Source organism: Pongo pygmaeus, chromosome 19 (genome assembly GCF_028885625.2).
Source record: "Pongo pygmaeus isolate AG05252 chromosome 19, NHGRI_mPonPyg2-v2.0_pri, whole genome shotgun sequence".
Classification (NCBI taxonomy): domain Eukaryota; kingdom Metazoa; phylum Chordata; class Mammalia; order Primates; family Hominidae; genus Pongo; species Pongo pygmaeus.
The window spans coordinates 86679337-86706950 of NC_072392.2; the positions used below are offsets into that span (position 1 = coordinate 86679337).

The 27614-nt window shown below is 40.2% G+C and overlaps 1 protein-coding gene across 4 annotated transcripts; it reads left to right on the forward strand.

The window, feature by feature from the left end:
* The first annotated feature begins 6475 nt into the window (after positions 1-6475).
* On the forward strand, positions 6476-27307 carry PRKAR1A (protein kinase cAMP-dependent type I regulatory subunit alpha). Of its 4 annotated transcripts, none has more exons than XM_054459577.1 (11): positions 6476-6648; positions 9889-10071; positions 17302-17472; positions 18277-18368; positions 18568-18629; positions 19471-19517; positions 20332-20490; positions 22432-22492; positions 23461-23582; positions 24478-24559; positions 24834-27307. In XM_054459577.1, the coding sequence occupies exons 2-11, from the start codon at positions 9895-9897 to the stop codon at positions 25004-25006; spliced, it is 1146 nt and encodes a 381-aa protein (XP_054315552.1). In that variant the 5' UTR covers positions 6476-6648; positions 9889-9894; the 3' UTR covers positions 25007-27307. The 4 variants fall into 4 exon arrangements, with proteins under 4 accessions (XP_054315552.1, XP_054315554.1, XP_054315550.1 ...); XM_054459579.2 differs by lacking the exon at positions 6476-6648 and adding an exon at positions 6805-7082; XM_054459575.1 differs by lacking the exon at positions 6476-6648 and adding an exon at positions 6805-7051.
* Positions 27308-27614: the final 307 nt, after the last annotated feature.

A 27614-nucleotide genomic window follows, 5' to 3' on the forward strand; every position in this document is an offset into this window, starting at 1 on the left:
ACATTTATCAAAACTCATAGAATATGCAACAGAAAGAGTGAACTCTAATGTAAACTATGGACTTCAGTTAATAATAATGTATCAGGCCAGGTGAGGTGGCTCAGGCTTGTAATCCTAGCACTTTGGGAGGCCCAAGTGGATGGACTGCTTGAGCTCAGGAGTTTGAGACCAGCCTGGGCAACATAGTGAGACCCTGTCTCTACAAAAAATACAAAAATTAGCCGGGTGTGGTGGCGTATGCCGGTAGTCTCAGCTACTCAGGAAGCTGGGATAGGAGACTGGCTTGAGCCCAAGAGACGGGAGGTTGCAGTGAGCTGAGACTGAGATTGTGCCACTGCACTCCAGCCTGGGTAACAGAGCCAGATCCTGTTTCACATACACACAAGTATCAATATTGGCCCTTCAAGTATAACAAATGTACCACACGAATGCAAGATGTCAATACAAGGGAAAACCATGTATGGAGGGATGATGAGGTGGTATCTGGGAACTCTCTGTATTTTCTGCAATTTTTTTGTAAACCTAAAATTGCTAAAACAGAAAGTCTATTAATTAGGATAATTATATCAATTTCAAATTCAGTGTTCATAAATTTTTATCGGAAGACATCCACGCCCATTCATTTACATATTGCCTATGGCCACTTTTGTGATACAATAACCAAACTGAGAAGTTGCCACAGTGGCCAGATGGCTTACAACATCTAAAGCATTTACTATCTGCCCCTCCCCCCTACCACAGGCCACTGATTACTCTTCCAGCCTCACACAATCTCCCATCTTATCCTTAGGCCATCTTGAAAAATATTTTCCGTAGAAATCCATGCTCTCTTGCCCATTAGTTCCTCTACCTGGAATACCAAGCAGGACTAACTGGGTACCATTATATCCCAGACACCTTTTTTGACTGGCTTTTTTTGATCACTGATGCCTGAGTTAGATGCCCTTTCAATGTACCCCCCCAATCCCACCCCCATAATTTGGCCTTTCTATGGAAAGAACTCATGTTATTGCTGGCCCCTTCAGACTGTGAAATTTTTTTTTTTTTTTTTGAGACGGAGTCTCGCTCTATCGCCCAGGCTGGAGTGCAGTGGCCCGATTTCGGCTCACTGCAACCTCCGCCTCCCTGGTTCAAGCGATTCTTCTGCCTCAGCCTCCCGAGTAGCTGGGACTACAGGCGTGCACCACCACACCCGGCTAATTTTTGTATTTTTAGTAGAGACGGGGTTTCACCATATTGGCCAGGCTGGTCTCAAACTCCTGACCTCGTGATCTGCCCACCTCGGCCTCCCAAAGTGCTGGGATTACAGGCGTGAGCCACCACGCCTGGCCCAGACTGTGAACTTTTAAGTTTGAGGTCATGGCTTATTTATCTCTGCATCCCTGTTACCTAGTACCTGCTAGTATCCACTAGTGTGGATGATCAGGAGTCATTTTATAAGGGATTCTGAACTTGGAGTCCGTACATGGTTGGGCTTCAGGATCTGTGACTACCTTGAGATGGGATGAAAAGGCTATGTGTGTATGTTTGTTTGGGCTTATTTCCTGGGGAGAAAGCCCATTGTTTTCATGAGCTTCTCAAAGGGAACCATGACCAGCCTCCAACTAAGAAAAAAATGAAGAATTCCTGGAAGAGTATAGGTACATGGTCAGTACAGTGCCAACCTGGATACATTAACAAGATTTGTTGACTCTGTCAGATTGACAAAAACAAAGAAAGTTACGGATCCTAGTCAACAATCATACCATCCATGACACAAAGATCTGTGTGACAATAGCAAAGACATGGAATAACCCAAATGCCCATCAATGATAGACTGGATAAAGAAAATGTGGTACATATACACCATGGAATACTATGCAGCCATAAAAAGGAATGAGATCATGTCCTTTGCAGGGATGTGGATGGAGCTGGAAGCCATTATCTTCAGCAAACTAACACAGGAACAGAAAACCAAACACCTCATATTCTCACTTATAAGTGGGAGCTGAACAATGAGAACACATGGACACAGGGAGCAGAACAACACACACGGGGCCTGTCAGGGCAGCAGGGATGAGGAGCATCAGCTAATGCATGCAGGGCTTAATACCTAGGTGATGAGCTGATAGGTGCAGCAAACCACCATGGCACACATTTATCTATGTAACAAACCTGCACATTCTTCTGCACATGTATCTCAGAACTTAAATTAAAAAACAAACACACATACATCTGAAAAAAAGAAAACTGCTATCTTTTCACATTAAAAAAAAGATCTGTGTGGGTGACTGACTCATCCCTATTTTTTAAAGCCTCAAATCCATGACAAAAGGTCAGCCTTGTTTAAAAACAGCTGAGGCCTAGGAGATTAGTATTCAAAGGAAGAACATTTTAGAAGAGATTCATACAAATATCTGGACTTCACTGAATACACGCTTGTGATAATTTTGTGTCAACTTGGGTAGGCCATGCTACCCAGTTATTGGTCAAACACAAGTCTAGATGTTGCTGTGAAGGTATTTTTTTTGGTACGTGTGATTATCATTTAAGTCAACAGACACTGAGTAAAGCAGATTACCCTCTTTAATGTGTGTGGGCTTCACTCAGTTGAAGGTCTTAAGAGAAAAGACTGAGGTTCCCTGAGGAAGAAAGAGTTCTGCTTTGGACTTGAGACTGCAGCATCAACTTTTCCTTGGGTCTAGGCTGCTGACCTGCCCTGCAGATTTTGGACTGTATATACCCAAAGAAATACAAATCATTGTATCATAAAGACACATGCATGCTTATGTTCATTGTAGCACTATTCACAATAGCAAAGACATGGAATCAACCTAAATGCCCATCAGTGGTAGTCTGGATAAAGAAAATGTGGTACATATACACCATGGAATACTATTCAATGATAAAAAGAATAAAATCATGTCTTTTGCAGCAACATAGATATACCTGGAGGCCATTCTCCTACGCATATTAACACAAGAATAGAAAACTACCGCATGTTCTCACTTATAAGTGGGAGCTAAACATTGGTTACTCAAGGACATAAAGATGGCAGCAATAGATACCTGGGACTACTAGAAGGGGGAGTCGGGGAGCAAGGACTTAAAAACTACTGGGTACTATGCTCACTACCTGGGTGATGGGATCACTTGTACCCAAATCCTTAGCATCGCACAATATACCCAGGTAACAAACCTGCACCTGTACCCCCTGAATCTAAAATAAAAGTTGAATAAGTAAATATGCTATTTTTGATGAAGATATGTTTTAGATTAAGATATTTTTACTTGGTACACTTTAGTATTAGACCCAAGTTTGCCACCCTTCTGGTTTCTTGGTTAATATTTTCAATTAATGCTCAAGATAAACACCTCTCCTTGGTTTAAATGAGCATTTGCCAGTGAGAAAAGTAGGAAGACATTTTGGCATTCGGGTGTTTGCTGGAATTAGTTATGTCTGAAACCACAACTTTGGTTCTCCTAGGAAGTACAAGTACTCAGTACCATTGTACACCACAAGTAGGTGGTGATGGACTTTGAAATTGGAATTATGTGGATCTGTGTTTAGCCAATGGAAACTTTAGGTACAAGAACCACCAAGAAATGGACCACCAAAGTATTCCTTCCTTTCACGTTTTAGCTTTCTTAGTTCTATTTCTGCTTATCACTCGTGTTTATTTTGCTTTTGTGGTTTTTGGTATTGTTTCACAAGCATTGTAACAGCAATTATGAAATTTCTTTTTCGATTTTTGGGTGGGAAGGTCTTGCTGTGTGGCCAGGGCTGCAGTGCAGTGGTGCGATCATGGCTCACTGCAGCCTTGACCTCCTGGGCTAAAGCAATCCTCCCAGTACACGCATGGGTCACCACATCTGGCTAATTTTCAAATTTTTTTTGTAGAGACAGCAGTCTCACTGTGTTGCCCAGGCTGGTCTTGAACTCCTGGGCCCAAGGAAGCCTCCAGCCTGGGCCTCCTCAAGTGCTGGGATTACAGATGTTAGCCACCACTTAAACAGGAAAAGTTACTTACAATCCCACTACTCTAGAAACATATTTTTAAACTGAGTTTCTCAAGGACACAGGCCAAAGGAAAGGCTAACAGACCTTTGAATCAAGGGCAGAAGGCCTCCGGAGAAGGGAAACCGTACAGAAACTACGGTGGAACAAATGTCATTTCTGAAACGTAATTTACGAATACCAACAAGTTGGTATTCTCACAGTGGCACAGTGGCACTGAAAGAACATTTGCACCATTTGGAAAACACTGAGGCTATTTAGTTTTTCAGAACAGCTGTCTCACTGAACTCTCCCCGGGCTCAACTGTCTACTGCCCATTTCCCTTTATGTCTCCTAAAGCCCCAGCATATGAGGATTTGGCACCTAGAACAAGGTTGAGTGTGACTGACACAGGAAACGGCCCGTGGCTGGACTGGCGCCTGCATGCAGCTGAATGGGGACACACAGCCAGGCCTCAGCAAGGAAGCAGCTGTCACTCAAAGTGCTCAGCTCAATGTCACCAGCTTGCTTGTTTCCTTATTCTTAGTGTCTTAACTGCACTTGGAAGGTAACACTAATGGTGGGACATAGTGTCACTCTGACTTAACCTTGTAGTTTGGGTAGCTCTGCAGGAAGAGGGAGAAATGGGAATTAAATTAACATTCATTTAATATATCCCACACTGTACTGAACACTATATTTATATACGTAGAGGGAGAGATAGAGAGAGAGATCTATCTATTCGGCAATGGAGAGTGATTAAGATCACTGCCTGGGTTTAAGCTATGCTAGCTGTGTGGCCTTGGGCAAGTCACTTAACTTCTCCATGTCTCATGTTTTTTTCTGTAACGATAACAATATTACCTATGTTAAGAGTTACTATGAGGATTAAATTAATTACTTGTAAAGCCCTTAGATCAGTGCTTGGAACACAGTAAGTGCTATACGTGTGTTTGCTGTTATTACCCTTAGTAGTTAACTTCAACAAAGTCCTGTTCATCCTTTTATGACCAAGGAAACTGACGCCCATGGAGATTAAGTCAATTACCGGACATGGCAGAGCCTGAAACCAAACTCAGATTTACCTGACTGCAATATTTTCTTCCCATAACATGACTGGGCCTGCTCAATGCTATCAAATTCCCTCTGCTGCTTGCCAGCATAGGGTTCAGTTTATCAACCCTTCTTTGTACTGTCAAGAGTGAAATCCTATCTGACTGAGGCTCTGTCTTTTATCCCCAATTCCGATCAACCCTGGAGAAGGGCCAATGGTCAACATTTGGGGAGTCAGTGAAAGGAGAAACTTCCCTTTTCCATTCCCCCCTGTAGGCCTGATTGCCCTTTTGATATCGCCTATGTATCCCTATCAGAAGGTAGTGAATAACATAACTAAATAAATCATCTGATGGACAGTACCTTTACAGCCTGGTGGATTTGGGGGAGCAATCGGCCTCCGAGGGCAGCGCTGTCCAATAGGAATATAATGGGAGCCATCTGTGTAACTTTAAACTTTTTAATAGCTACATTAAGAATTAAAAAACAAAAGTGAAATTAACTTTAATATTTTACCTAATATATCAAAAATATTGTCATTTCAATCTGGAATCAATATAAACATTATTGAGATACTTTTTTGTATTGTGTTGAGTTCATTATTTACTTTAAACATACAGTCCTTGAAGTATATACAATGTTACTACAACATCTCCAGGACACTTGCATATGTGTATATTTTGCTTTTTTGTATTGTGTTGAATCCATTATGAATTTTAAGCACACAGCCCTAGAAATATATACAATGCTACTACAGCAGCCCCTAGCCAGACACTTGGACATGTTTCCTTGATGGGCCTTCTTTATTGAGTTACAGACTTGATGTGTCTAAAATTGTACCCTGTCTCCCTTTTCTTCCTCCTTAGACAGATACTCTGATGGGAAAAAAAAATGGCTGAAAGAGTAAAGTCGCTTTTCCTCCGAATTTCCCCCATTAGTGCAGCTTGTATGGACAGCTGCGATTTCTTGTTGGGTCACAGGGCGTTTGTGACAATCTGCACGCTCTGCACTTCTCCCTCTGTGAGGTCAGGAGTGATGGGGGGGCACTTCAGGTTCTAGAAGGACTCAGGCCTCCTCTTGGATCCTGCAAAGTCCTTTCCAGTGCCTGGTTTCCACAGGGACGGTGTTGCCTGCACAGACGACAGCACCCCCGGCGGGGAGAGCGGCCCAGCGGAGACTCGGCAGGGCTCAGGTTTCCTGGACCGGATGACGTACCTGAGCCCGGGGCCCGGGCGGCGCTGGCCGGGCACAGGATGCGTGGCCCGGAGAGCGCATCCCGGCCATCCGCCCGCGCTCGGCCCCGCGGCGCAGCTGCTGCAGATCTGCGGGGGCCGCCACCTCCTCCGGGGGCTGGCAGCGACAGGACTCTCCCCGCCCCGGCCCGGGGCCCTCCCTTGCAGGGGCTGCGGGGAGGAGTCGCCCACCTGTCATCCGAGACACCCCACGTGGGTCGGCCGGGGAGGGGGTGGAAAGGAGGGAGAAAAGGCAGAGGCGTCGAGGGAGGCCGGAGGGAGAGTGGGGTGGACGGGAGCCGAGGGACGAGAGGGAAGCGCACGATAGCTGCGCGGAGAGAGAGCGAAGGAGGAACAAAGGCGACCCAAGACACCCAGAGAGGGACAGGTAAGGAGGGGCAGGTGAGCAGGAAGGAGGAGAGAACCGGGCTAGGGAGACTGCGGAAAGGAGAAGTGGCGGGCGTGAGGAAACTGCTGTGGATAAGGGACGAGTAAGATGGAAAGAATGGCGGAAGGCGAACAACTGCAGAGTGAGGGTCCTTCCAAAAGCGACGGGGGAGGAACTGGGGCTGCTGCGCCCTTAAGGTTGCTAAGGCGACGGTTTTGGCCAGAGCGAGGCGCATTGACGTCAGTAGCCGAACGCTGATTGGCTGCGGCTAGGCCGTTTCCTGTGAAGCTGTCGCCTAGCCGCTATCGCAGAGTGGAGTGGGGCTGGGAGCAAATCGCTGAGGGAGCTCGGTACGCCGCCACCTCGCACCCGCAGCCTCGCGCCCGCCGCCGCCCGTCCCCAGGTGAGTGGGGTCGGCCGGGGGCTCAGGCGAGGTGAGCTTCGTCGCTTCGCAGCCGGTTTGCGGGAGCTGGACCGATCCAAAATGGCGTCACGGGGAGCGACCTGCAGGGGGACGGCCGCACCCCCTGCCCCTCCCCGGCCCGGCGGGCGCCTCTCCGCAGGCCTCACGCCCCCGGCTCCGAGTCTGCATCCCCAAGGCCGTCTGGGCGTCGGCTTTGGTGCGGGGCTCCCCAGCCGCCCTGCTCGCGCTCGCTGCCCCCACCCCACGGCGCCTGGGGCCCTGGCCCCTCCGCGGCCCTCCCCGGCCGCCTTCGCCCCCGCGCGCCGCGGGCTCCTCGCTCACCCTCCCCCATTTCCTGAAGGACAACGGCTCTATTTTACTGGGGTCCGCCATCGTCTCGTCCGCCGGTCCTGGCTCTTCTTGTAAGCCGGCAGTTTTCCTCTCCACTTTTGACGACTCGTCATTGCTAGCAATAGCTTTTCCTCTCCATAGCGGGGGTGATCTTTCCCCCAACACGACGGTCTTAGTCGGGCTCCTGAATTTCCTTTTCTCCCCTTTCACCTCTCTCCCTTTCCCAATTTTTTCTCCTGAGGCCGCCTCGCCACCACTGTGGCCTTCCGACTGGCGTAGCTTGAAGTCTCGGCTTCCCTTCATTTTGTGGTCATGACCGTGGCCTACGTGAAGTGAAGGGCATTTTCCTGTCCTCCTTCTAGAAAATACACGGTACCTATTAACCCCTTCAGCTCAGAGCCTGTGGTGACGACCGTCCTACTCCTTGAGAGATTCCCAAGAGATCCGTCTTTTTAGCAGAGCGAGGAAAGCAAACACTTCCTCAAGATGACCCTAGGGGAGCCGTAACTTGGCTGGTCTAAGGGGGTGCGGTCTGAATCAGGAACAGTTTCTCAAAGTGTTTTTATTTATTTCCCAGAACGTAATCCTTTCGAAACAATTTTGTCACAACTGAATTTTCAAAAGAATGAATCTGAGTGTTTTGTTTTACGTAGAGACAATGCAGCGAAAGTTTTAAAGCAGTTAAATAATTGTGTGTGGGGAGGGAAGGCTAGGTTGTTGGACTTTACAAATAAGTACACATGGAGAATCCAGGTAACTCGATTAAAAATATTAAGACTGTGAAGTCTGGTTATTCAGGGATTTACATGGTGACTGCATTAATCTTGGTATATTTCTGTTCGTATACTGTCTTATTACCAGTGGCTATCTTTTTGGTTTTTGTAATACGTTAGTTGTTTCAAACAAAAACACAGTTTCACTCCTTAGGCCCGGTTCTCTCATCTCTACCAGCCAAAGACCTGATCTTAGAATGATTGATCAGTTGAATGTTCTTGAAATATGACAATGCTTTGAAGCATGAAAGATCTGATTTATGATTGTTCTTGGTGGCCTTTAAGTATTATTTGAAATGCAGACAATTCTACTGAAGTGGATTTTCAGTTCATATGATTGCCTGACCTGGAGAAGTGGCTTGTATAAATCTATCCTGAAGTAAATGCGCGTTTTTTGTTTTTTTTGTTTTTGCCTGTTTAAAGTAGCATGATTATTTTTCCATGGCTTCTAATTTATGTGCTTGTCTTGGAGCCACAAACTTTCTAATGGTCTGTTAATTAGTCTACTTGTTGTTGACCTTTATGGTGAAAGTTGTCAAAACAAAATGAGTAACAGTGTAGCACTTTAGAATAGCTCTTTACTCTGCTAATTCTTTCTATAAGTTCTTTTAAATTTACAGTTTCATCTCAATAGTTTACAATGCATTATAATTGGAAAAGTCTGATTAGTATTGAATTCAGTTGCCGAGTGGAGGGGAACACACTCTTGTCTTCTACTCTTAGTAATTAGGAGTTGGAAGGAAAACAGTATATGACCCTGTTGTTAAATTACTAAACTTCTAATTCTAGGGTAAGGTTAGCTGCGCATTATTATCTCTGTTTGCTTTACTTTACATAAAGTTACCATAATTTGAATCCTCTAAAATCCATTAAATGCAATTTATCCATTACATGTAATCCATTAAATGCAATTTATCTATTGAATCTTCATGCAAGTTTGAAACTTAAGTGTTTTAACATTCTCCTGTCAAGATGAGGAAAATATTTTGACAATTTTCTTTCCGAATGTTTTAGAGTTTATGTGGTAAGAATTCTCCCCTCCCCCAACTAAGGATTTTCCTTCTTTGCCACTAGTGTATTATCATTTAGGGGTGGAATCTGGCAAACGATTCTGGAATAAAGGTTGCTTTTAAAACTCATCTGAATTTTCTTGTGTGTTTTTTAAAATTTTGATTACGCTAGTAGTTGGCTAATCAGATCCTCAATCCAGTGGTTTGCTTTGTGACGTTAGGATACTCCCATGAGATAGAAGTTACGTATAGGGAATGTCAGATGTTCTTCATTGTGCTGACTTGCTTTCGCTTACAGTTGACTTGTGTGCCCTGGTAATTCTGTCCTGTTTACCGTTTACCTACTTCCCACGTCATCATGATTTCTTTTGAGGGAGCACTGAATGAAATTCCCTTAAAGGCCTGACTTCAGCACCCGCCTCCGCAGAGGATAGTGGCTCATACTTCCTCCCAGGAGCTGAGGTTATCGACTCTCACTGTTGCCTACAGAGCACAGATCCTGAACTAAATGAAACATTTACTTGGAATAATGCTAGTTCTGTACATATTTTATTCCCTAGTCCCCACTTCCCTGTTTAAAAACAAAATCTACTTAGAAAAAAATTCCTATGAATCAGTTGCCTAATGAATTTAGCAAGTTAAATGCCAGATTGGCATTTTGCTTTATAGTTATACAAGCATATGTGTGTTTTTTTTGTCGCAGAGAACCATGGAGTCTGGCAGTACCGCCGCCAGCGAGGAGGCACGCAGCCTTCGAGAATGTGAACTCTACGTCCAGAAGCATAACATTCAAGCACTGCTGAAAGATTCTATTGTGCAGTTGTGCACTGCTCGGCCTGAGAGACCCATGGCATTCCTCAGGGAGTACTTTGAGAGGTTGGAGAAGGTAAAAATAAATGTGGGGAGATGATGAGGTGATTGTGACAGTTGTTACATTTAATAACTGGAATGTTAGTAATTTGTATTTTTTGGAAGAAAAGGAATCTGACTAAATAAAAAGTCTAAAACAGAATTTCAAATAAGAAATACAGTTAAGGCATTTGTAGTAATTTAAAAATTCTTAATTAGTAGAATTTATCAGAAAAACGAACCTATATGCTAACTGTACTTGGCTAATAAACGGTTTCCAAACAATTCTTTGTAACTTTTTAAATTAGTGTGTAGAACTATAACAGATAAAACTGATCAGAAGTAGTTCTATGAATAAGAAATTCTATAGTTCCTGAAGGCAGTTAATGCTCCTCCCGTTTTGAACAAAGCAAGTAAGCGTAGTAAATCTTATCCCACTTTTAAAACTAGTGTAATGAAACATGAATCTAGCTTGTGACTGATATATCAGAAATTTTCAATTAGATTCGGTTTTAGTGTAGAGTATATCTGATGAATTACTGTAGAGATACTGAGATTGATGTTCCTCAAAAATTTTACTCCATATTATTGGTCAGGACTTGTTGCGCTTTGAAAAAAATAATCCAATTTTTATTCTTTTTTGCTCTTCCTCCTTGCGTGTAAGTCATTGTGACCTACGTATATGGCATATGTTTTTCTAGGCAAAGTGATAATTTTACATCAGGGATGATTGAAGCAAATGAATGCTTCAATTGAATGCTTCAATTCATCTCCCTCAAGAAACGATGAATGAAAAAGTCTGGGTTACCAAATATTTTGAATAGTTTATGTGATTCGCTTCTGTAAATCAGTGAGATAAACTTACTGATTTTCTTGTGCATGTGGAAGTTATGAGGTGGTTCATAATGATTATGAATCAATTGAAATGAATCATATACCAAAAGAAATGATTCATTTCTAATTGTATAATTGAAATAATTTGCATTATTTTCCATTGGTTTTTATAGTTTCTTATAATCAGTATAGTTTTATTAGTAAAAGAATCTGTACTAAGCTTTAAAAAGTATTTGGGTAGCTCAATGATCAGGTATTTTCTATTTTCTTTAAAAACTGATTGTTAAAATTTGTATTTAGTACCATGATCAGAATAATTAAAACAAAAAAAAAAACTAGTCACTGTGAATGTTGCTTTACTGTCTTGGCATTGTAGTAGATATTCTGGCTTTCTCTTATTTATGCAGTTTCCAAATCATGGAAGTATTGTAGAGCCAGGTCATAGATGTAGCTTGTTTTGAAGTCAAGTGCGTTCCTGGAGATCCGGTTTTGAAATGGGTCACTGTAAGGTGATCCCTCTTCTTTGGACATCAATAGAAACCATCAAATGAGAGGATTAAGTTGGTGAGACATTAAGTGTGTATCTTTTTATAGGGAGTGTTGAATGTGTGATGCTAGTTTCAAAGCTTGTAGTTGCCACAGTACTGTTTAAAGACTAACAAAGGTGGAAAACAATAAATAATTATTAAAATGGTTTCTTTGCAGATGGAATTTTTAGATTTAATGTGTTTCAGCTTCTTTAACTTTTAATAATTAAAGTCACAGTTCAACATGGTTTTTGCTGTAATTCAAGGGTCTTTGTTCACATGTATACATTCCTTCCAGGGTTGAATATAGATACCTGGACCTTTAAGTAATTAGATTTTCAACTTGTTAGTGGGTCATAGTTCTGTGTATTAGGTGTTAATTTGTATGTTAGTATATTAGTCTGTTGTCATGCTGCTAAAAAAGACATACTGAGGCTGGGTAATTCATAAAGGAAAGAGGTTTAATTGACTCACAATTCAGCATGGCTGAGGAGGCCTCAGGAAAATTACAATCATGGCAGAAGGAGAAGCAAACACGTCCTCTTCACATGGCAGCAGCAAGGAGAAGTACAGAGCCAAATAGGAAAAGTCCCTTATAAAACCGTCAGCTATCGTGAGGATTCACTCACTATCGTGGTAACAGCATGAGGGTAACCCCCCCGCCATGATGAAGTTACCTCCCACCAGGTCCCTCTCAGGACACATAGGGATTATGGGAACTACAATTCAAGATGAGATTTGGGTGTGGACACAGCCAAACCATATCATTCCACCTCTGACCCCTCCCAAATCTCATGTTTTCACATTTTGAAACACAGTCATGCCTTTCCAATGGTCCCTCAGAGTCTCAGTTCATTCCACCATTAACTCAAAAGTTCAAGTCCAAAGTCTCATCTGAGGCAAGGCAAGTCCCTTCCACCTATGAGCCTGTAAAATCAGAAGCAAGTTAGTTATTTCCTAGGGGCATTGGGTAGATACACCCATTCCAAATGGGAGAACTTGGTCAAAACAAGGGGACTATAGACCCTGTGCATATCTGAAATCCAACGAGGCAGTAATTAAATCTTAAAGTTCCAAAAGGATCTCCTTTGACTCCATGTCTCACATTCAGGGCACACTGATGCAAGAGGTGGGCTCCCGTGGCCTTGGGCAGCTCCGCCCCTGTGGCTTTGCAGGGTACAGCCCCCCTCCTGGCTGCCTCCATGGGCAGGCATTGAGTGTCTGCTGCTTTTCCAGGTGCATGATGCAGTCTGTTGGTGGATCTACCATTCTGGAGTCTAGAGGATAGTGGCCCTCTTCTTATGGCTCCACTAGGCAGTGCTGCAGTGGGGACTTGGTGTGGGGGCTCCAAACGACCCCACATTTCCCTTCCACGCTGCCCTGGCAGAGGTTCTCCAGGGGGGCCACGCCCCTGCAGCAAACTTCTGTCTGGGCATCCAGGCATTTCTGTACATCTTCTGAAATCTAGGGGGAGGTTCCCAAACCTCAGTTCTTGACTTCTGTGCACCCATAGGCCCAGCACCACTTGTAAGCCCAGCCACCAGGGCTTGGGGCTTGCACTCTCTGAAGTAATGGCCAGAGCTGTACCTTGGCCCCTTTTAGCCAAGACTGGAGCTGAAGCAACTGGAACGCAGGGTACCATGTCCTGAGGCTGCATAGTACAGGAGCCCTAGGGCATGACCTAGGAGACCATTTTCCCCTCCTAGGCCTCTGGGCCTATGATGGGAGGGGCTGTCCTGAAGGTCTGTGACATGCCCTGGAGACATTTTCCCCATTGTCTTGGTGATTAACGTTTGGCTTCTTGTTACGACGTGAATTTCTGCAGCAGGCTTGAATTTCTCCCCAGAAAATGGGATTTTCTTTTCTATTGCTTTGTCAGGCTGCAAACTTTTCAAACTCTGCTTCCTCTTGAATGCTTTGCTGCTTAGAAATTTCTTCCACCAGATACCCTAAATCATTTCTCTCAAGTTCAAAGTTCCACAGATTTCTAGGGCAGGGCCAAGATACTGCCAGTCTCTTTGCATAGCAAGAGTCACCTTTACTCCAGTTCTCAAGTTCCTCATCTCCATCTGAGACCACCTCAGCCTGGACTTCATTGTCCATATTACTATCAGCATTTTGGTCAAAGCCGTACAAGAAGTCTCTAGGAAGTTCCAACCTTTCCCACATCTTTCTGTCTTCTGAGCCCTCCAAGTCTCTAGGAAGTTCCAAACTTTCCCACATTTTCCTGTCTTCTTCTGAGCCCTCCAGACTGTTCCACCCTCTTCCTGTTACCCAGTTCCAAAGTTGCTTCTATGTTTTTGGGTATCCTTGTAGCAGCACCCCATGCTCTGTGGTACCAGTTTACTGTATTAGTCTGTTCTCATGTTGCTAATAAAAGACATGCCCAAGACTGGGTAATTTATAAAGGAAAGTGGTTTGACTCACAGATCCTCATGGCTGGGCAGGCCTCAGGAAGCTACAATCATGGCAGAAGGGGAAGCAAACACATTCTTCTTCACATGGCAGCAGCAAGGAGAAGGGTCAAGCAAAAGGGGGAAAAGCCCCTCAAAACCATCAGATCTCATGAGAGCTCACTATCACCAGAACAGTATGGAGGTAACCACCCGTGTGATTAAATTACCTCCCACCAGGTCCTTCCCGCAATACGTGGGGATTATGGGAACTATAATTCAAGACAAGATTTGGGTGGGGACACAGCCAAACCATATCAGTCTGAAAATACAGTCATATTCTCATCACCTTCCTCATTACTGGGGGGTTGTGTTTCTGTTACCTTCAACTACTCCAAAAGAAATGTACCAAAAACTCTTGACAGTTGGTCTTTTGAAAGCTTCTGCATTTTAATTCAGTCATCTGGAATTTGAGTCTTCTTTTACTCTTGTATTTATTAGAACCTTAGATAAGAGGAATTAAAATAACTGTGACCTTGTGTCTGCTGTGTCAGGTACTGTGTGAAGCACTTTATGTACATACATACTCGTTATTTCAAATGTATGAGGTATGTGATTATCAGCATTTTACAGACATAGCAGTAAAACTGAGAGAAATTAAGTAATGTGGCTGTGGTTATAGACTGTAGTCATCAGCTTTTGCTGGAGCAACATACAACTCCCAAATTTCAGTGGTTACTACAACAGACCAGTCATGTGCAGTTCTTCTGGTATCAGCCTGTCTTGTGTTCTTGACACCACGTATCTTGTTCTGGGGCTGAGCAGAAGGAGCAGCCCTATATAGGGCATGCTGTTCTCAAAGCAGAGGGAGGGCAGAAGCTCAAGGTGGACAGAGCCAAACCACACAGGCAACCATGGTATGGCATGTCCACTTACATTCCATGGCCAGAGCAAGTCCTGTAGCCAAGCCTTAAGTCAGTGGGGTGGGAAGTATACTTTACCCACGGGGAAGAGTGACAGAAGCAGGGAGGGAACAAATAATCGTGAAAACATAGTAGGTTAGTAGTGGGGGCAGAATTTGAACCTAAGAGTCAAGAAGATAGTGCAGAATTCAATGCAAAACCGAATGCAGAATTTGAACCTCAGAGTCAAGAACATAATTAACCACTGAGTAGACTGGGAGGTTTTTTCTAATTTTTAATTTTTTATTGATATATAACATTTGTATGTTTTTATGGAGTACATGTGATAATTTACATGCACAGAATGTGTAATGATCACGTCAAGGTATTTAGGTTATTCATCACCTCACTTAAAGAGCTGAGGAGGAAGGAGACTGACAGAAGGATGACAACAGCAAGAGAAAGGATATAAAAATATATCATAGTATATACTAGAAAATTCATGATCTGAGTAACGGCTCTGAGTCGTCAGATTAGGTTATATTCAGATTGCTGTTTTTAAAAGACTCACTAGAATCCATGAGACAGTGCTAAAATCAGAATGTTTTTGTTACTTCAAAATTAATCTTAAAAAGTCAGTGAAGTAGAATGTAGTCCCAAGTGAAATGTTATTTGTGAAATTTTTCCTGAAATTTTTGTGAAATGTCAGTGACAAATTTGGGGGGAAGAATTTGTGATTTCATTTATACTCTTAAACTGTGTGTGTGTGTGTGTGTGTGGGTGTGTTTTACTTTATTATTATTTTTTTGAGACAGAGTCTCGCTCTGTTACCCAGGCTGGACTGCAGTGGTGCAATCTCGGCTCACTGCAACCTCCGCCTCCTGCGTTGAAGCGATTCTCCTGCCACAGCCTCCTGAGTAGCTGGGACTACAGGTGGCTGCCACCATGCCTGGCTAATTTTTGTATTTTAGTAGAGACGGGGTTTCACCATAATGGCCAGTCTGGTCTTGAACTCCTGACCTTGGGATCTGCCCGCCTTGGCCTCCCAAAGTGTTGGGATTACAGGTGTGAGCCACCATGCCTGGCCTATTTTTTGAGACAGGATCTCACTCTATTGCCCAGGCCTGAGTGCAGTGGTGTGATCATGGCTCACTGCAGTCTCTACCTTCCAGGCTCAGGTGATCCTCCTGCCTCAGCTTCCCAAGTAGCTGGGAGTACAGGTGTGTGCCACCACGCCCAACTAATTTTTATGTGTTTTTGTAGAGACGAGGTTTTACAATGTTGCCTAGGTGGGTCTCGACCTCCTGGACTCAAGTGATCCGCTCCCTTCGGCCTCCCAAAGGGTTGGGGTTATAGGCGTAAGCCACTCTACCCAGTCATTTACTGTTAAACTTTAAACTTGAGAGAGACTTGCGTTTTATAGCTGTGTGTTAATATGAAATGAGAAAACCTTACTGGTTATTGTTACAAACAGAATTAACATGAAATGAGTTTTCTAAAAACCATATTTTAAAAAGTAGGTTACATATTCACATATTTCAAAGTTGTGCAGGTACAAAAGGGCATAATAATGAAAGGTCTCCCTCCCACACCATTGCTTTTCTTGAATGCTGCCAGTGTTCTTGAGATTAATATATGGGCACTTACAAATTTATATATAAAAAAGAAATAATGGGTCAAATGAATGAGAAAGTAGAAGATAACACTTTTATTTTTTCCCTTTTACTTCAGGCACAACAACTAATTCTTTAGATCTGAGAGGAATTTGTTTTTAAGGCTCTAGATGTGAAAAAAGAATGTTTAATAGTGTATCTTAGGTTTTATTTGATTTGGTTCAATAAGTAGTTTTTTAAAGCAAGTAAATTCTTTTTGTCTTTTAACTTCAAGTTTAAACCTTGATTACAAAGAATGATCCTAGCTCTGCTGGGAGAAGTATTATAGATATGATCTCGTTTAAATTCGTGGTTACCATCACATCATTTCATTATTTGTTTTTATCTGGGATCAAACTAGAATGTGAATTTCACAGGCTCAGGACCCTCTCCTATTTGTTTTTAATTTCCTGTTGCCTAGTGTAGGTCTTGGCCTGGCAGATCCAGAAAATGGCTTATTGAGTTAATGAAATAACTCAGTAATCTAGACATTCTTGGATCACTATGTTGGGCTTGAATTGTTTTTCCTGATAACATTTCTTTTGGTGGGAGGGTCTCTTGCTATCTGCAGTAGCATCCAAAAAAACCCAATTTTCAGGATTTTGTCTTGCAGTGTGTTACTGTTGTGTGCATCACAGATAATTGTTGTCAAGACATTAATGAATATCTGATTTGTTACTCACATGTTATGTGAGTACTAATGGCTTGTACTAATGGCTTTTGCCCATTAATAAAGGATAGCATCTGTTATCATCTGAGGTACATTCTGTTGAGAGTGTTCCTTTTCAAGTGTTACTCTCTGGTTTTTTTTCCCTTTTGGAATTGGGGTTTTCCTCTTAACTTACATGGTTAATGGAAGAAGAGATTGGAAGTGACTGAGATAGACTATCATTGGAACATGAGAATGCCAGCTTTACATGCCGAAGGATCTCATTTTGCAAACTCGTAATTTCTTTCAGGAGGAGGCAAAACAGATTCAGAATCTGCAGAAAGCAGGCACTCGTACAGACTCAAGGGAAGATGAGATTTCTCCTCCTCCACCCAACCCAGTGGTTAAAGGTAGGAGGCGACGAGGTGCTATCAGTGCTGAGGTCTACACAGAGGAAGATGCCGCATCATATGTTAGAAAGGTAGTTTTGATATTTGAACATCAGGGGGATGCTTTTGGGACCCACTTGGTGGTCATCTAGTCTACTTTGATGAGTGAATCGTAAAATACAAAACAGGGTGGAACTTCATCCATCCTGTACAATTCTTTGGGTACTGGAAAACAGGTTTCTGTAATAGCATGCTGTCAGAGGAAATAACTAATAGTGATTATAAACTGGTGAATAATTGCATTTTGGGGTTTTTTATTTCCTTGCAGTTGTTTTGCAGTAGAAGGAGGTGGGCAGTATTGCTTTTTCTCTTGAATCGTGATGTCCGTTTTTTGCTATCCTATTAAATGTTGTGGCTTTTAACCTTTTATTCTACGAGCCTCATTTGTCCTGTATTCTCCTCTTCCTCAGAGCCAGGCTATTTTGAGTTATGCTTTTAGCCTTAAAGGGGAACAGAATTGTCCTGGCACTTGAGGCTTGTGAAACTAACAGATCACAGATTTTTAAAATGACTAATTATTATAAAATACTTAGTTTTGCCTCAGAATAATGACCTTGGTCAGGGTGTTTTGATTTATTTCTTTAGTTGTTAACTGGGAACCAAGTACCAGACTTTATATTTAGGCCTGGCTGTAGGCAAGGGGATTAATTAGTCAATATTTGTTGAGTAGTTTATGGATCAAAGATAGTACAAATGTGTTGTAGTGAAAATATTTAACTCAAAGCAGTCTTGTTTAAATACCATAATGTGGCTTGATATTTAATTGAAGCGCAGGTTGCAAACATGAAATGTTTTTGGTTTATGGAATTGTCATCTGACCTTCAATTCTTTTCTAGGTTATACCAAAAGATTACAAGACAATGGCTGCTTTAGCCAAAGCCATTGAAAAGAATGTGCTGTTTTCACATCTTGATGATAATGAGAGAAGGTAGGAACAGGCTCTTTCTTAACACTATTTTTTCAAGTAAGGGTGTGATCCCAAATTATTTTCAACACTTGTTGCAAGTTTTAGAGCTCTTAGTAATTGTTCACCAGATGACAGTCCGGGGTCTTTAATTCTAAGCTTAATGTTTGAAATTCATGGAAGAGACATGTGAAATGTAACACGAGGCCTTCTCTCTTTGCAGTGATATTTTTGATGCCATGTTTTCGGTCTCCTTTATCGCAGGAGAGACTGTGATTCAGCAAGGTAAGGGCCTCTGGAGCATGCAGTATTGTTACGGGAGAGGAGGCGAGACTGGAGGATTTTTTTGGTTTTGTTTTATTGAAGTTTGTTTTCCTCTTTGATCCTACTACTTTTTTTTTTTTTTTCTGTTATACTATTGGATTTTTCTATTTCTTTTAAATTAAAATTTTCTGAGATGGACAGAACACTTTGTATTGGGAACTAATATTTTCGATATAGTTTTGTTTATAATTTAAAGGAAATGCCTACATTGTCTTACCTTGAATGTCGTATAGAATTGCAGAATCATATATATCTCTCATGTTCTTTATATTATTAATCACTTTTAAAGTAAGAAATAAATGAAACACCTACATTCTTCATTGTATAGCCCTATCTATTAAAAAGGTTCTAGGACTTCTATAGATTCTTACTTTGCCTACATAGACTAACATGGATCTAACTTTTTGACTATCTTCCTCTTTATATTTTCTTATTTATTCTTGACATTTTATGAGTTGGTATATATTTTCATTTTGTGGCAGCCTGATAATTTGTTATTAACTATTTGAGTTGTTTCTAATGTCCTTGTTATAAATGCCATAGCAATTAATAACTGTACACATATGTAGCTTTTAAGAATTTTTTTCAGAGGTATTCTTCACCATGAGATGACTAAAAAATTTTTGATTAATTCTATGACTTTTAAAATATGTTGCTTGATTTTCTTTCCCCTGAAAGATTGTGTTAGTTTGTAACACACTCTCACAGTACCACTATAAAATAAGTTTATTATTTTGTAATAATTTTGAAAATTTCTTTCTTTAGTTTGGAATATGCTTCTAACTTTTTTACCCTCTTTTAGGTGATGAAGGGGATAACTTCTATGTGATTGATCAAGGAGAGACGGATGTAAGATTTACCAATATCAAAAATATGTTGATCTTAAAAGCCAATGTATTGATTGCTTCTGAGCAATAAGAATAGTGATTTTGAAGGGTCATTATATCCCTTGTATGTCAGATTTTATTAATACCTTTTGCCAAGTATTTTTATGACACAGAGAAACTCTTTAAAGGTAATTTTCTGTTCAGAACTTTTGCTGGAGTGGTGGTGAAGAAGTGTGTGTAGCTGGGCGCAGTGGCCCGTGCCTATAATCCCAGCACTTTGGGAGATGGAGGCAAGAGGGTTGCTTGAGCCCAGGAGTTCAAGACTAGCCAGGGCAACAAAGTGAAACCTCATCTCTTAAAAACAAAAAACAAAAAACAAACAAACAAAAAAAGAGATTCTAGACCCAGCCATTAGCTAGCAAAATTAATACAGCTTTCTTATTCACAAATGAAATGGGGACAATAATAGCATTGATCTTTTAGGATTATTAGAAAATTCAGTGACCTAATGCAAGTAAAATGTTTAGCATAGTGCTCAGCACGGTTCTCTAAGTATCTATGACTGGTATTAGTGCTTAGGCGACCTTTTCCCCTTACATCGTTACAGAGTGCTTTTTTCTTATCAGATAATTAAATCAGGTAAATTATAGACACTCTTAACTCGTTTAACTCATCAGAAATCACCTATTCTTCTCTGTTGTGTACTGCAAAGATAATATATTCTGTTTTTTAAAACAAAGTTCAGGATTGTGACCTTTTAAAAAGGTTTGAGGGTTTTTAACATTTATGTGTTTGTATCTAGAAAATAAACTTTTTTGATGTTACTTGCACTTTAGGTCTATGTCAACAATGAATGGGCAACCAGTGTTGGGGAAGGAGGGAGCTTTGGAGAACTTGCCTTGATTTATGGAACACCTAGAGCAGCCACTGTCAAAGCAAAGACAAATGTGAAATTGTGGGGCATCGACCGAGACAGCTATAGAAGAATCCTCATGGTAAGAGACCACGGTGTTTGAGAGTGTGATTTAGAATTCTCATCTACGTAACTAATGTTTGAATATTACCAGATTAAAAAGAGAATATTTCTTTCTTTTAATGAGCGAATATTTCATTCTTTTAATGAGCGAATATTTCTTTCTTTTAATGAGCAAATACTTTGCATTAAGCCCAGCTTAGCATTATTCATTATGCCATTTTAGGGAGTGATATTTTAGAACAAAACCTTGGGAAACAAGATCTGGTATGTATGTGCTGGTCATCTCATGTTTGGAAATCTATCCGTTTGCTGGTAGGCACATCTTAATTTACCTAATTATACCCATTACAGCATGATAGATGCTGCTTTTAAGTGCTTAAAGTTATTTGGGGCCATTCAGAAATAATCAGCTTCCCTAACCTGTGAAAGTGGGTTATCAGTAATGTATATGTATGTTATGTCCCCTCTCGTTAAAGGAATAAACAGAATACTAAAACCATTGGAACATTCTGGTGATAGTCAGATTTTTTGAGAACGTTGTGATAAATTTATAGGATAGCTTTGGATATTTAAGTCCCAGCCAATGAATTGGTCATTTTCAATGGTTTTCTTAAATTTGTGCAGTGTTCATCTGACCATTTGAAAATGTACAGTCTGATGTACTTTGAAATTTTTCTGCATTTGGGATATATAGATAGATTAGATTAGATAGATAGTCTTGTCCTTCGCAGCAACATAGATAGAGCTGGAGGTCATTTTTCTAAGCAAAATAACACAGGAACAGAAAACCAAACCGCATGTTCTCACTTACACTTGGGAGCTAAGCAATGAGAACACGTGGATACTAGAAGGGAAACAACAAACACTGGGGCCTGCTTGAGGGTGGAGGGTGGGAAGAGGGAGAGGATCAGGAAAAATACCTGTGGTGTACTTTACTTATTACCTGGGCACCAAAATTACCTGAACACCAAACCCCTGTGACACCCAGTTTACCTATATAACCTGCACATGTACCCCTGAACCTTAAAAAAAAAAACACAAAAAAACGCTTATGGCAAAGATAAGTCTAAATTTTAGAAAGATTGGTTTTGAAGTGATATGACAGTCTGTTGGAGAAGAAATTGACCATACAGTTAGTTCTGCATTTCCTCTACAGGAATACTATTAGTAAAAGGAAACATAGAATGTTTACAGCTTTATCTCATTGTCAAAGAAGGAAGAGGTAGGACCTGGAACTATTGGTTTGAAATAAAATATTTTACTTTCTCATAGTGGGCCTGAAAGGAAATTAGGGCCTCACAATGCATTGGCTTTGTGGACAGGAATTGGAACTGTAGATATGGGGTCAAATATCTATACAGCTGGGTAGGGGAGGGTATGGTCCTTTTTTATAGAATAAAGACATGTCAGTTGTATAGGCGAGAAGCCAAAACTAATGGAGGAATCTGCATTTAAATATCAGCATTGAACAGGAAGAACACTAGGATTATTGGGTTGTAAATGAAGACCTAGATTACTTTTGTTAGAAAATATTTTCAGAGATAAATTGGGTTGGCAGTGGCACAAAATCAGTTTGAGAGTAAACATGGAAGTTGGACATTGGTTTAAAGTGTGTGGAAAAATATCTTGAGTGATAGGCTCAGGTATAAACTGGTATTTCGACTGTATTTGGAAGTTGGGAAATGCTTTGTGAAATATGTCAGCATACTGGTTGCAAATGCTAGGAATTGGGCATAATATTGGCAGAAAATAAAAATCACAAGAATGTCCTATCATTCATTACCTGTAAAATAAAAATGAATTAGTTAAAATTAAGCTTTCCTCATTAAAAAAAAGCAGCAACAAGCTTTGACTTTCTGGTTTTAAAATTTATTTGAAACTTAATATTTATTATTCCATAGCATTATGTGGTGATAATTACACATCTTGGGGATGTCACTTTTGTTATTTTTATTTTTAGGGAAGCACACTGAGAAAGCGGAAGATGTATGAGGAATTCCTTAGTAAAGTCTCTATTTTAGGTGAGTTGTAAAGTGTGTTGACTTTGCTAGTATATGAGATACCCCTGAATTAGAATTGGATGGACTTGGGAAAAGCCTTCTGAAAGTATAATTGCTACTCATTGCCCCTGAAAAGACAGAAGGGCTGAAAGTCCTTCTGACTGTGGACATTCACAGTTATTTCCTCTGCGACTTTGGTCTCTCTTGTTCCATCGTTGAGTTGATTGGTTCAGAAAAGTGAGTACTTCCAACAATACATTTCCTCTGTGGAAAGATTAGGTATCATTTGCTGGCATCCTCTGAAAACATGCCAGAAGTTTGTTGAAATTTAGAGTAAAGCAGATTAATTGAAGATATTCTTTTGTGCATTTTGTTTTGTGGACTTGGAGATGTTAGAACTTGTTCTTCATGAAGGGGGAATGGGGATTTTTATAAGGTAACAGGCTTCTGTCATTGTTTATTACAGTGAATTTTTCACCTCTTCTTTGTCTTTTCTTTGAATTGGTTACATATGCTTTGTGTTTTGGATCGTAGTTTGGCCTTTGGGAATAAAAGTTATTTTCTAGTTCTTTTTCATAAAGTAAACCAAAAATTTAAATAGATTAAATTATTTCTATGAAACTTTGGAATGATATGGATGGGGAAACTATGACTTTTGAGTATTGTAGTTGTAGGTTTGATTTGCATTGATGGCAATCTTCAGGAATACTTAAGGATTACATTGTCTTATTCCCTTGCCATTGGGTACATTTGGTATAAATTAACCTAGCCACTGGGCTACTGAAGTAAGGATCTAAGGGCTATCTGCAGGCAGTATGAGAATCCTGCTCAGACTAGAGGTAATTGAAGACAGGTACCATGTTTAATCTGAGACACTACTATAATGTTGAATGAGCATGGCTATTTGGTTGAATCTCTTTATACTTTCTTTTTACCTTTATAACAGCACCAAATAATACAGAGCAATTATTTTGATTCTTGTCTTTCAGAGTCTCTGGACAAGTGGGAACGTCTTACGGTAGCTGATGCATTGGAACCAGTGCAGTTTGAAGATGGGCAGAAGATTGTGGTGCAGGGAGAACCAGGGGATGAGTTCTTCATTATTTTAGAGGTAAAGAACTCAGAATTTAATACTTTAAAAAGTTGTACACTCTTAAGAGGGAAAGAGTGGGCTAATTCTGAACTATAGCTTTAGTTTTTAAGAATACCTGACCATTTTATTGTAAAATTATCTTTTACTTTGAAATGCTGTTGTTTGGTTTTCTGCCAGGTCACTACATTTTTAAATGAATTTGAGTCAGAATTCTTGAAGGGCCCTAGACATGAAAAGCCAAATTCTAAAAACCATTTAACATAACAAACTGTGATGATTCTGCACTATCCTTGTTAAAATGCAAGTGTTTGGGCTATTTGGCAAATAAGGATTAAAGGTAATTATTTAAATTTGAAAAATTACTGTGTTTGTATATCTCCACATTCCATGGAAATGTATAGCAGATACTCTTGCTAAGCAGATCCAAATGGCAGATTTCTATGAATGTGGCTCCACAGTTGCGAATTGATTTTATTTAAATCAGGGGTCAGGAGACTGTAAAGGGCCAGGTGGTAAGTAAGTTAAGCTTTGTGGACCATAGGGTTTCATTTGCAAAGACTCAACTCTTGTCATAGTGCAAAAGCAGCCACAAATAATATGTAAATGAATGTATGTGGTATTTCAGTAAAGTTGTATTTGTGAAAGAGACAGTGAGCTTGGATTTAGCCCTTCATCTACAGTTTGCTAACCCAAGTCTGCACCCTTTAAGCACCTTAGCTTGATACGAAGAACCTCGCTAGCAGAAGATGCTGGTAAAATAGAAATTGAAGCTCATGTGGTGACTAACTTTAAAGTCATTTTTTATCATATGCACACATATTTGCAAGGTAGCTAAAATTGCATAGGATGTTTAAGATGCCACCCTGGGTTTGAGAGTGTTTGTTTGTTTAGCTTTTTGGTGATTTTATTATAGGGGTCAGCTGCTGTGCTACAACGTCGGTCAGAAAATGAAGAGTTTGTTGAAGTGGGAAGATTGGGGCCTTCTGATTATTTTGGTATGTATGAATTCCCTCACAATAAATACATGGTTTCTTTAAGTCACCTCTCAGTGAGATATTGTAGTCTTCCATAATTTTGTCTTCTCCTGAATTTTATTTTCTAATTGCAGTCTTTTTTGGCTCTGAGAGAGAAGGTGTGAGATTTTGATCTTTACTCATTTAATGAAATTACTGATTGTCTCATATCTATTGTCTTCTTTCTCAGAAGTGCACTGCTTTAAGGAAATGTTTTTCATAGAAGTTAGCCTGTTACCCTCTTTGCTTTCTCCAGGTGAAATTGCGCTACTGATGAATCGTCCTCGTGCTGCCACAGTCGTTGCTCGTGGCCCCTTGAAGTGCGTTAAGCTGGACCGACCTAGATTTGAACGGGTTCTTGGCCCATGCTCAGACATCCTCAAACGAAACATCCAGCAGTACAACAGTTTTGTGTCACTGTCTGTCTGAAATCTGCCTTCTGTGCCTCCCTTTTCTCCTCTCCCCAATCCATGCTTCACTCATGCAGACTGCTTTATTTTCCCTACTTGCAGCGCCAAGTGGCCACTGGCATCGCAGCTTCCCGTCTGTTTATATATTGAAAGTTGCTTTTATTGCACCATTTTCAATTTGGAGCATTAACTAAATGCTCATACACAGTTAAATAAATAGAAAGAGTTCTATGGAGACTTTGCTGTTACTGCTTCTCTTTGTGCAGTGTTAGTATTCACCCTGGGCAGTGAGTGCCATGCTTTTTGGTGAGGGCAGATCCCAGCACCTATTGAATTACCATAGAGTAATGATGTAACAGTGCAAGATTTTTTTTTTAAGTGACATAATTTTCCAGTTATAAGCATATTTAGACTGTGGCCATATATGCTGTATTTCTTTGTAGAATAAATGGTTTCTCATTAAACTCTGAAGATTAGGGAAAATGGATATAGAAAATCTTAGTATAGTAGAAAGACATCTGCCTGTAATTAAACTAGTTTAAGGGTGGAAAAATGCCCATTTTTGCTAATTATCAATGGGATATGATTGGTTCAATTTTTTTTTTTCCAGAATTTTTGTTTGCCAAGCTAATCTGCCTGGTTTTATTTATATCTTGTTATTAATGTTTCTTTTCCAATTCTGAAATACTTTTAAGTATGGCTATCTATACCTGCCTTTTAAGTTTGAAACTAACTCATAGACTGCAAATATCGGTTAGTATTTAACCACATCTGCCTCGGCTCACAAATTCCGATTAGACCTTTATCCAGCTAGTGCCAAATAATTGATCAGATGCTGAATTGAGAATAAGAATTTGAGGTCTACATTCTTGGTTGTTAATTTAGAGCTTTTGGTTAAAGTATGTCCTTCAGCTGACTCCAGTATAATCTCCTCTGCTCATTAAACTGATTCCAGGAGATTGGATTTGCTGTGACTAGATACAGATGGAGCAAATGTCCTAACAGAGAAATAGAGGTGATGCTGCTAAAGGGAGAAATGTCAGGCGGACAAAGTTCAGTGTCGGGAATTTTCCCCGTGAGATTCACTGGGGCATGAGATTTTGGAAGAAGTTTTTTACTTTGGTTTAGTCTTTTTTCCCTTCCTTTTTATTCAGCTAGAATTTCTGGTGGGTTGATGGTAGGGTATAATGTGTCTGTGTTGCTTCAAATTGGTCTAAAAGGCTATCCTGCTGAAAGTCCTGCTTTCCTATCTAGCATTTATTTCTCTGGCAAACTTTTCTTTCTTTTCTTTTTTAAAGTAAACTTGTGTATTGAGTCTTAACTGTATTTCAGTATTTTCCAGCCTTATGTGTTACATTATTCCGATGATACCCAACAGTTTATTTTTATTATTTTTTTAAACAAAATTTCACAGTTCTGTAATGTAGGCACTTTTATTTTCGTTGTGATTTATATATAAGGTAATGTAGGGTTATATTTGGGAGTGACTGCAAGCATTTTTCCATCTGTGTGCAACTGACTGACTCTGATTATTGAACCCCTCTCCTGCCCTTTCCCAGGTAATTTAAATTGGTCATGGTAGATTTTTTTCATAGATTTGAAAAACTTTTAGGTTGTTACCAAGTATGAAGTATAAATCTGGGGAAGAGGTTTTATTTACATTTTAGGGTGGGTAAGAAAGCCACCTTGTTACAAATTTTTTAATTTCCAAAATAATCTATATTAAATGAGGGTTTCTGATCTGTACTTTGTGTTTAGCTACCTTTTTATATTTAAAAAATTAAAAATGAAAATTATGTTCTTACAAGCTTAAAGCTTGATTTGATCTTTGTTTAAATGCCAAAACGTACTTAAATGAGTTACTTAGAATGCCATAAAATTGCAGTTTCACGTATGTATATAATCATGCTCATGTATATTTAGATACATATAATGCTTTCTGAGTGAGTTTTACTCTTAAATCATTTGGCTTGCTGTTTACTCCCTTCTGTAGTTTTTAATTAAAAACTTTAAAGATAAGTCTACATTAAACAGTGATCACATCTAAAGCTTTATCTTTGTGTAATCTAAGTATATGTGAGAAATCAGAATTGGCATAATTTGTCTTAGTTGATATTCAAGGCTTTAAAAGTCATTATTCCTGGGCTTGGTAAGTGAATTTATGAGATTTACTGCTCTAGAAAGTATAGATGGCCAAAGGACCGTTTTGTATTGCTTCCTGATTACCAGTCTGATTATACCATGTGTGCTAATATACTTTTTTTGTTATAGATTGTCTTAATGGTAGGTCAAGTAATAAAAAGAGATGAAATAATTTAAATTCTTAAATGAATCAGTTTTTCTTCCCTTTCTCCTTTCTTTCTCTGTCCTTCCCCGAAAGTCTACTCTGGTGGGCAAAAATGGAAAGGGGGAAAGTAAATTATGGCATCGGTGTTTTGAAAGAGCAATGTTTATTTTCAGTGCTTTTCAGTTTGTCAAAGAGTGGATCTCAAAATCTTGCTTAAAGGGTAATTGAGATGTAGCAGATTTATTTACTTAGTCATGGAAAGAAAAAATTCAGTCAAAAGCTAAAGATTTCCTTTTGATTGAAGACAGATTGGTTCTGTGGCCTTGGAACTTTCCCAGAC

Excerpts from the sequence above, each read along its gene's own strand:
- PRKAR1A (XM_054459577.1), top strand. The coding sequence starts at position 9,895 with ATGGAGTCTGGCAGTACCGCCGCCAGCGAGGAGGCACGCAGCCTTCGA. Across the intron at positions 20,491-22,431 it reads GCTATAGAAGAATCCTCATG|GGAAGCACACTGAGAAAGCG; the intron begins GTAAGAGACCAC and ends TTTTATTTTTAG. Across the intron at positions 24,560-24,833 it reads GGGGCCTTCTGATTATTTTG|GTGAAATTGCGCTACTGATG; the intron begins GTATGTATGAAT and ends TGCTTTCTCCAG.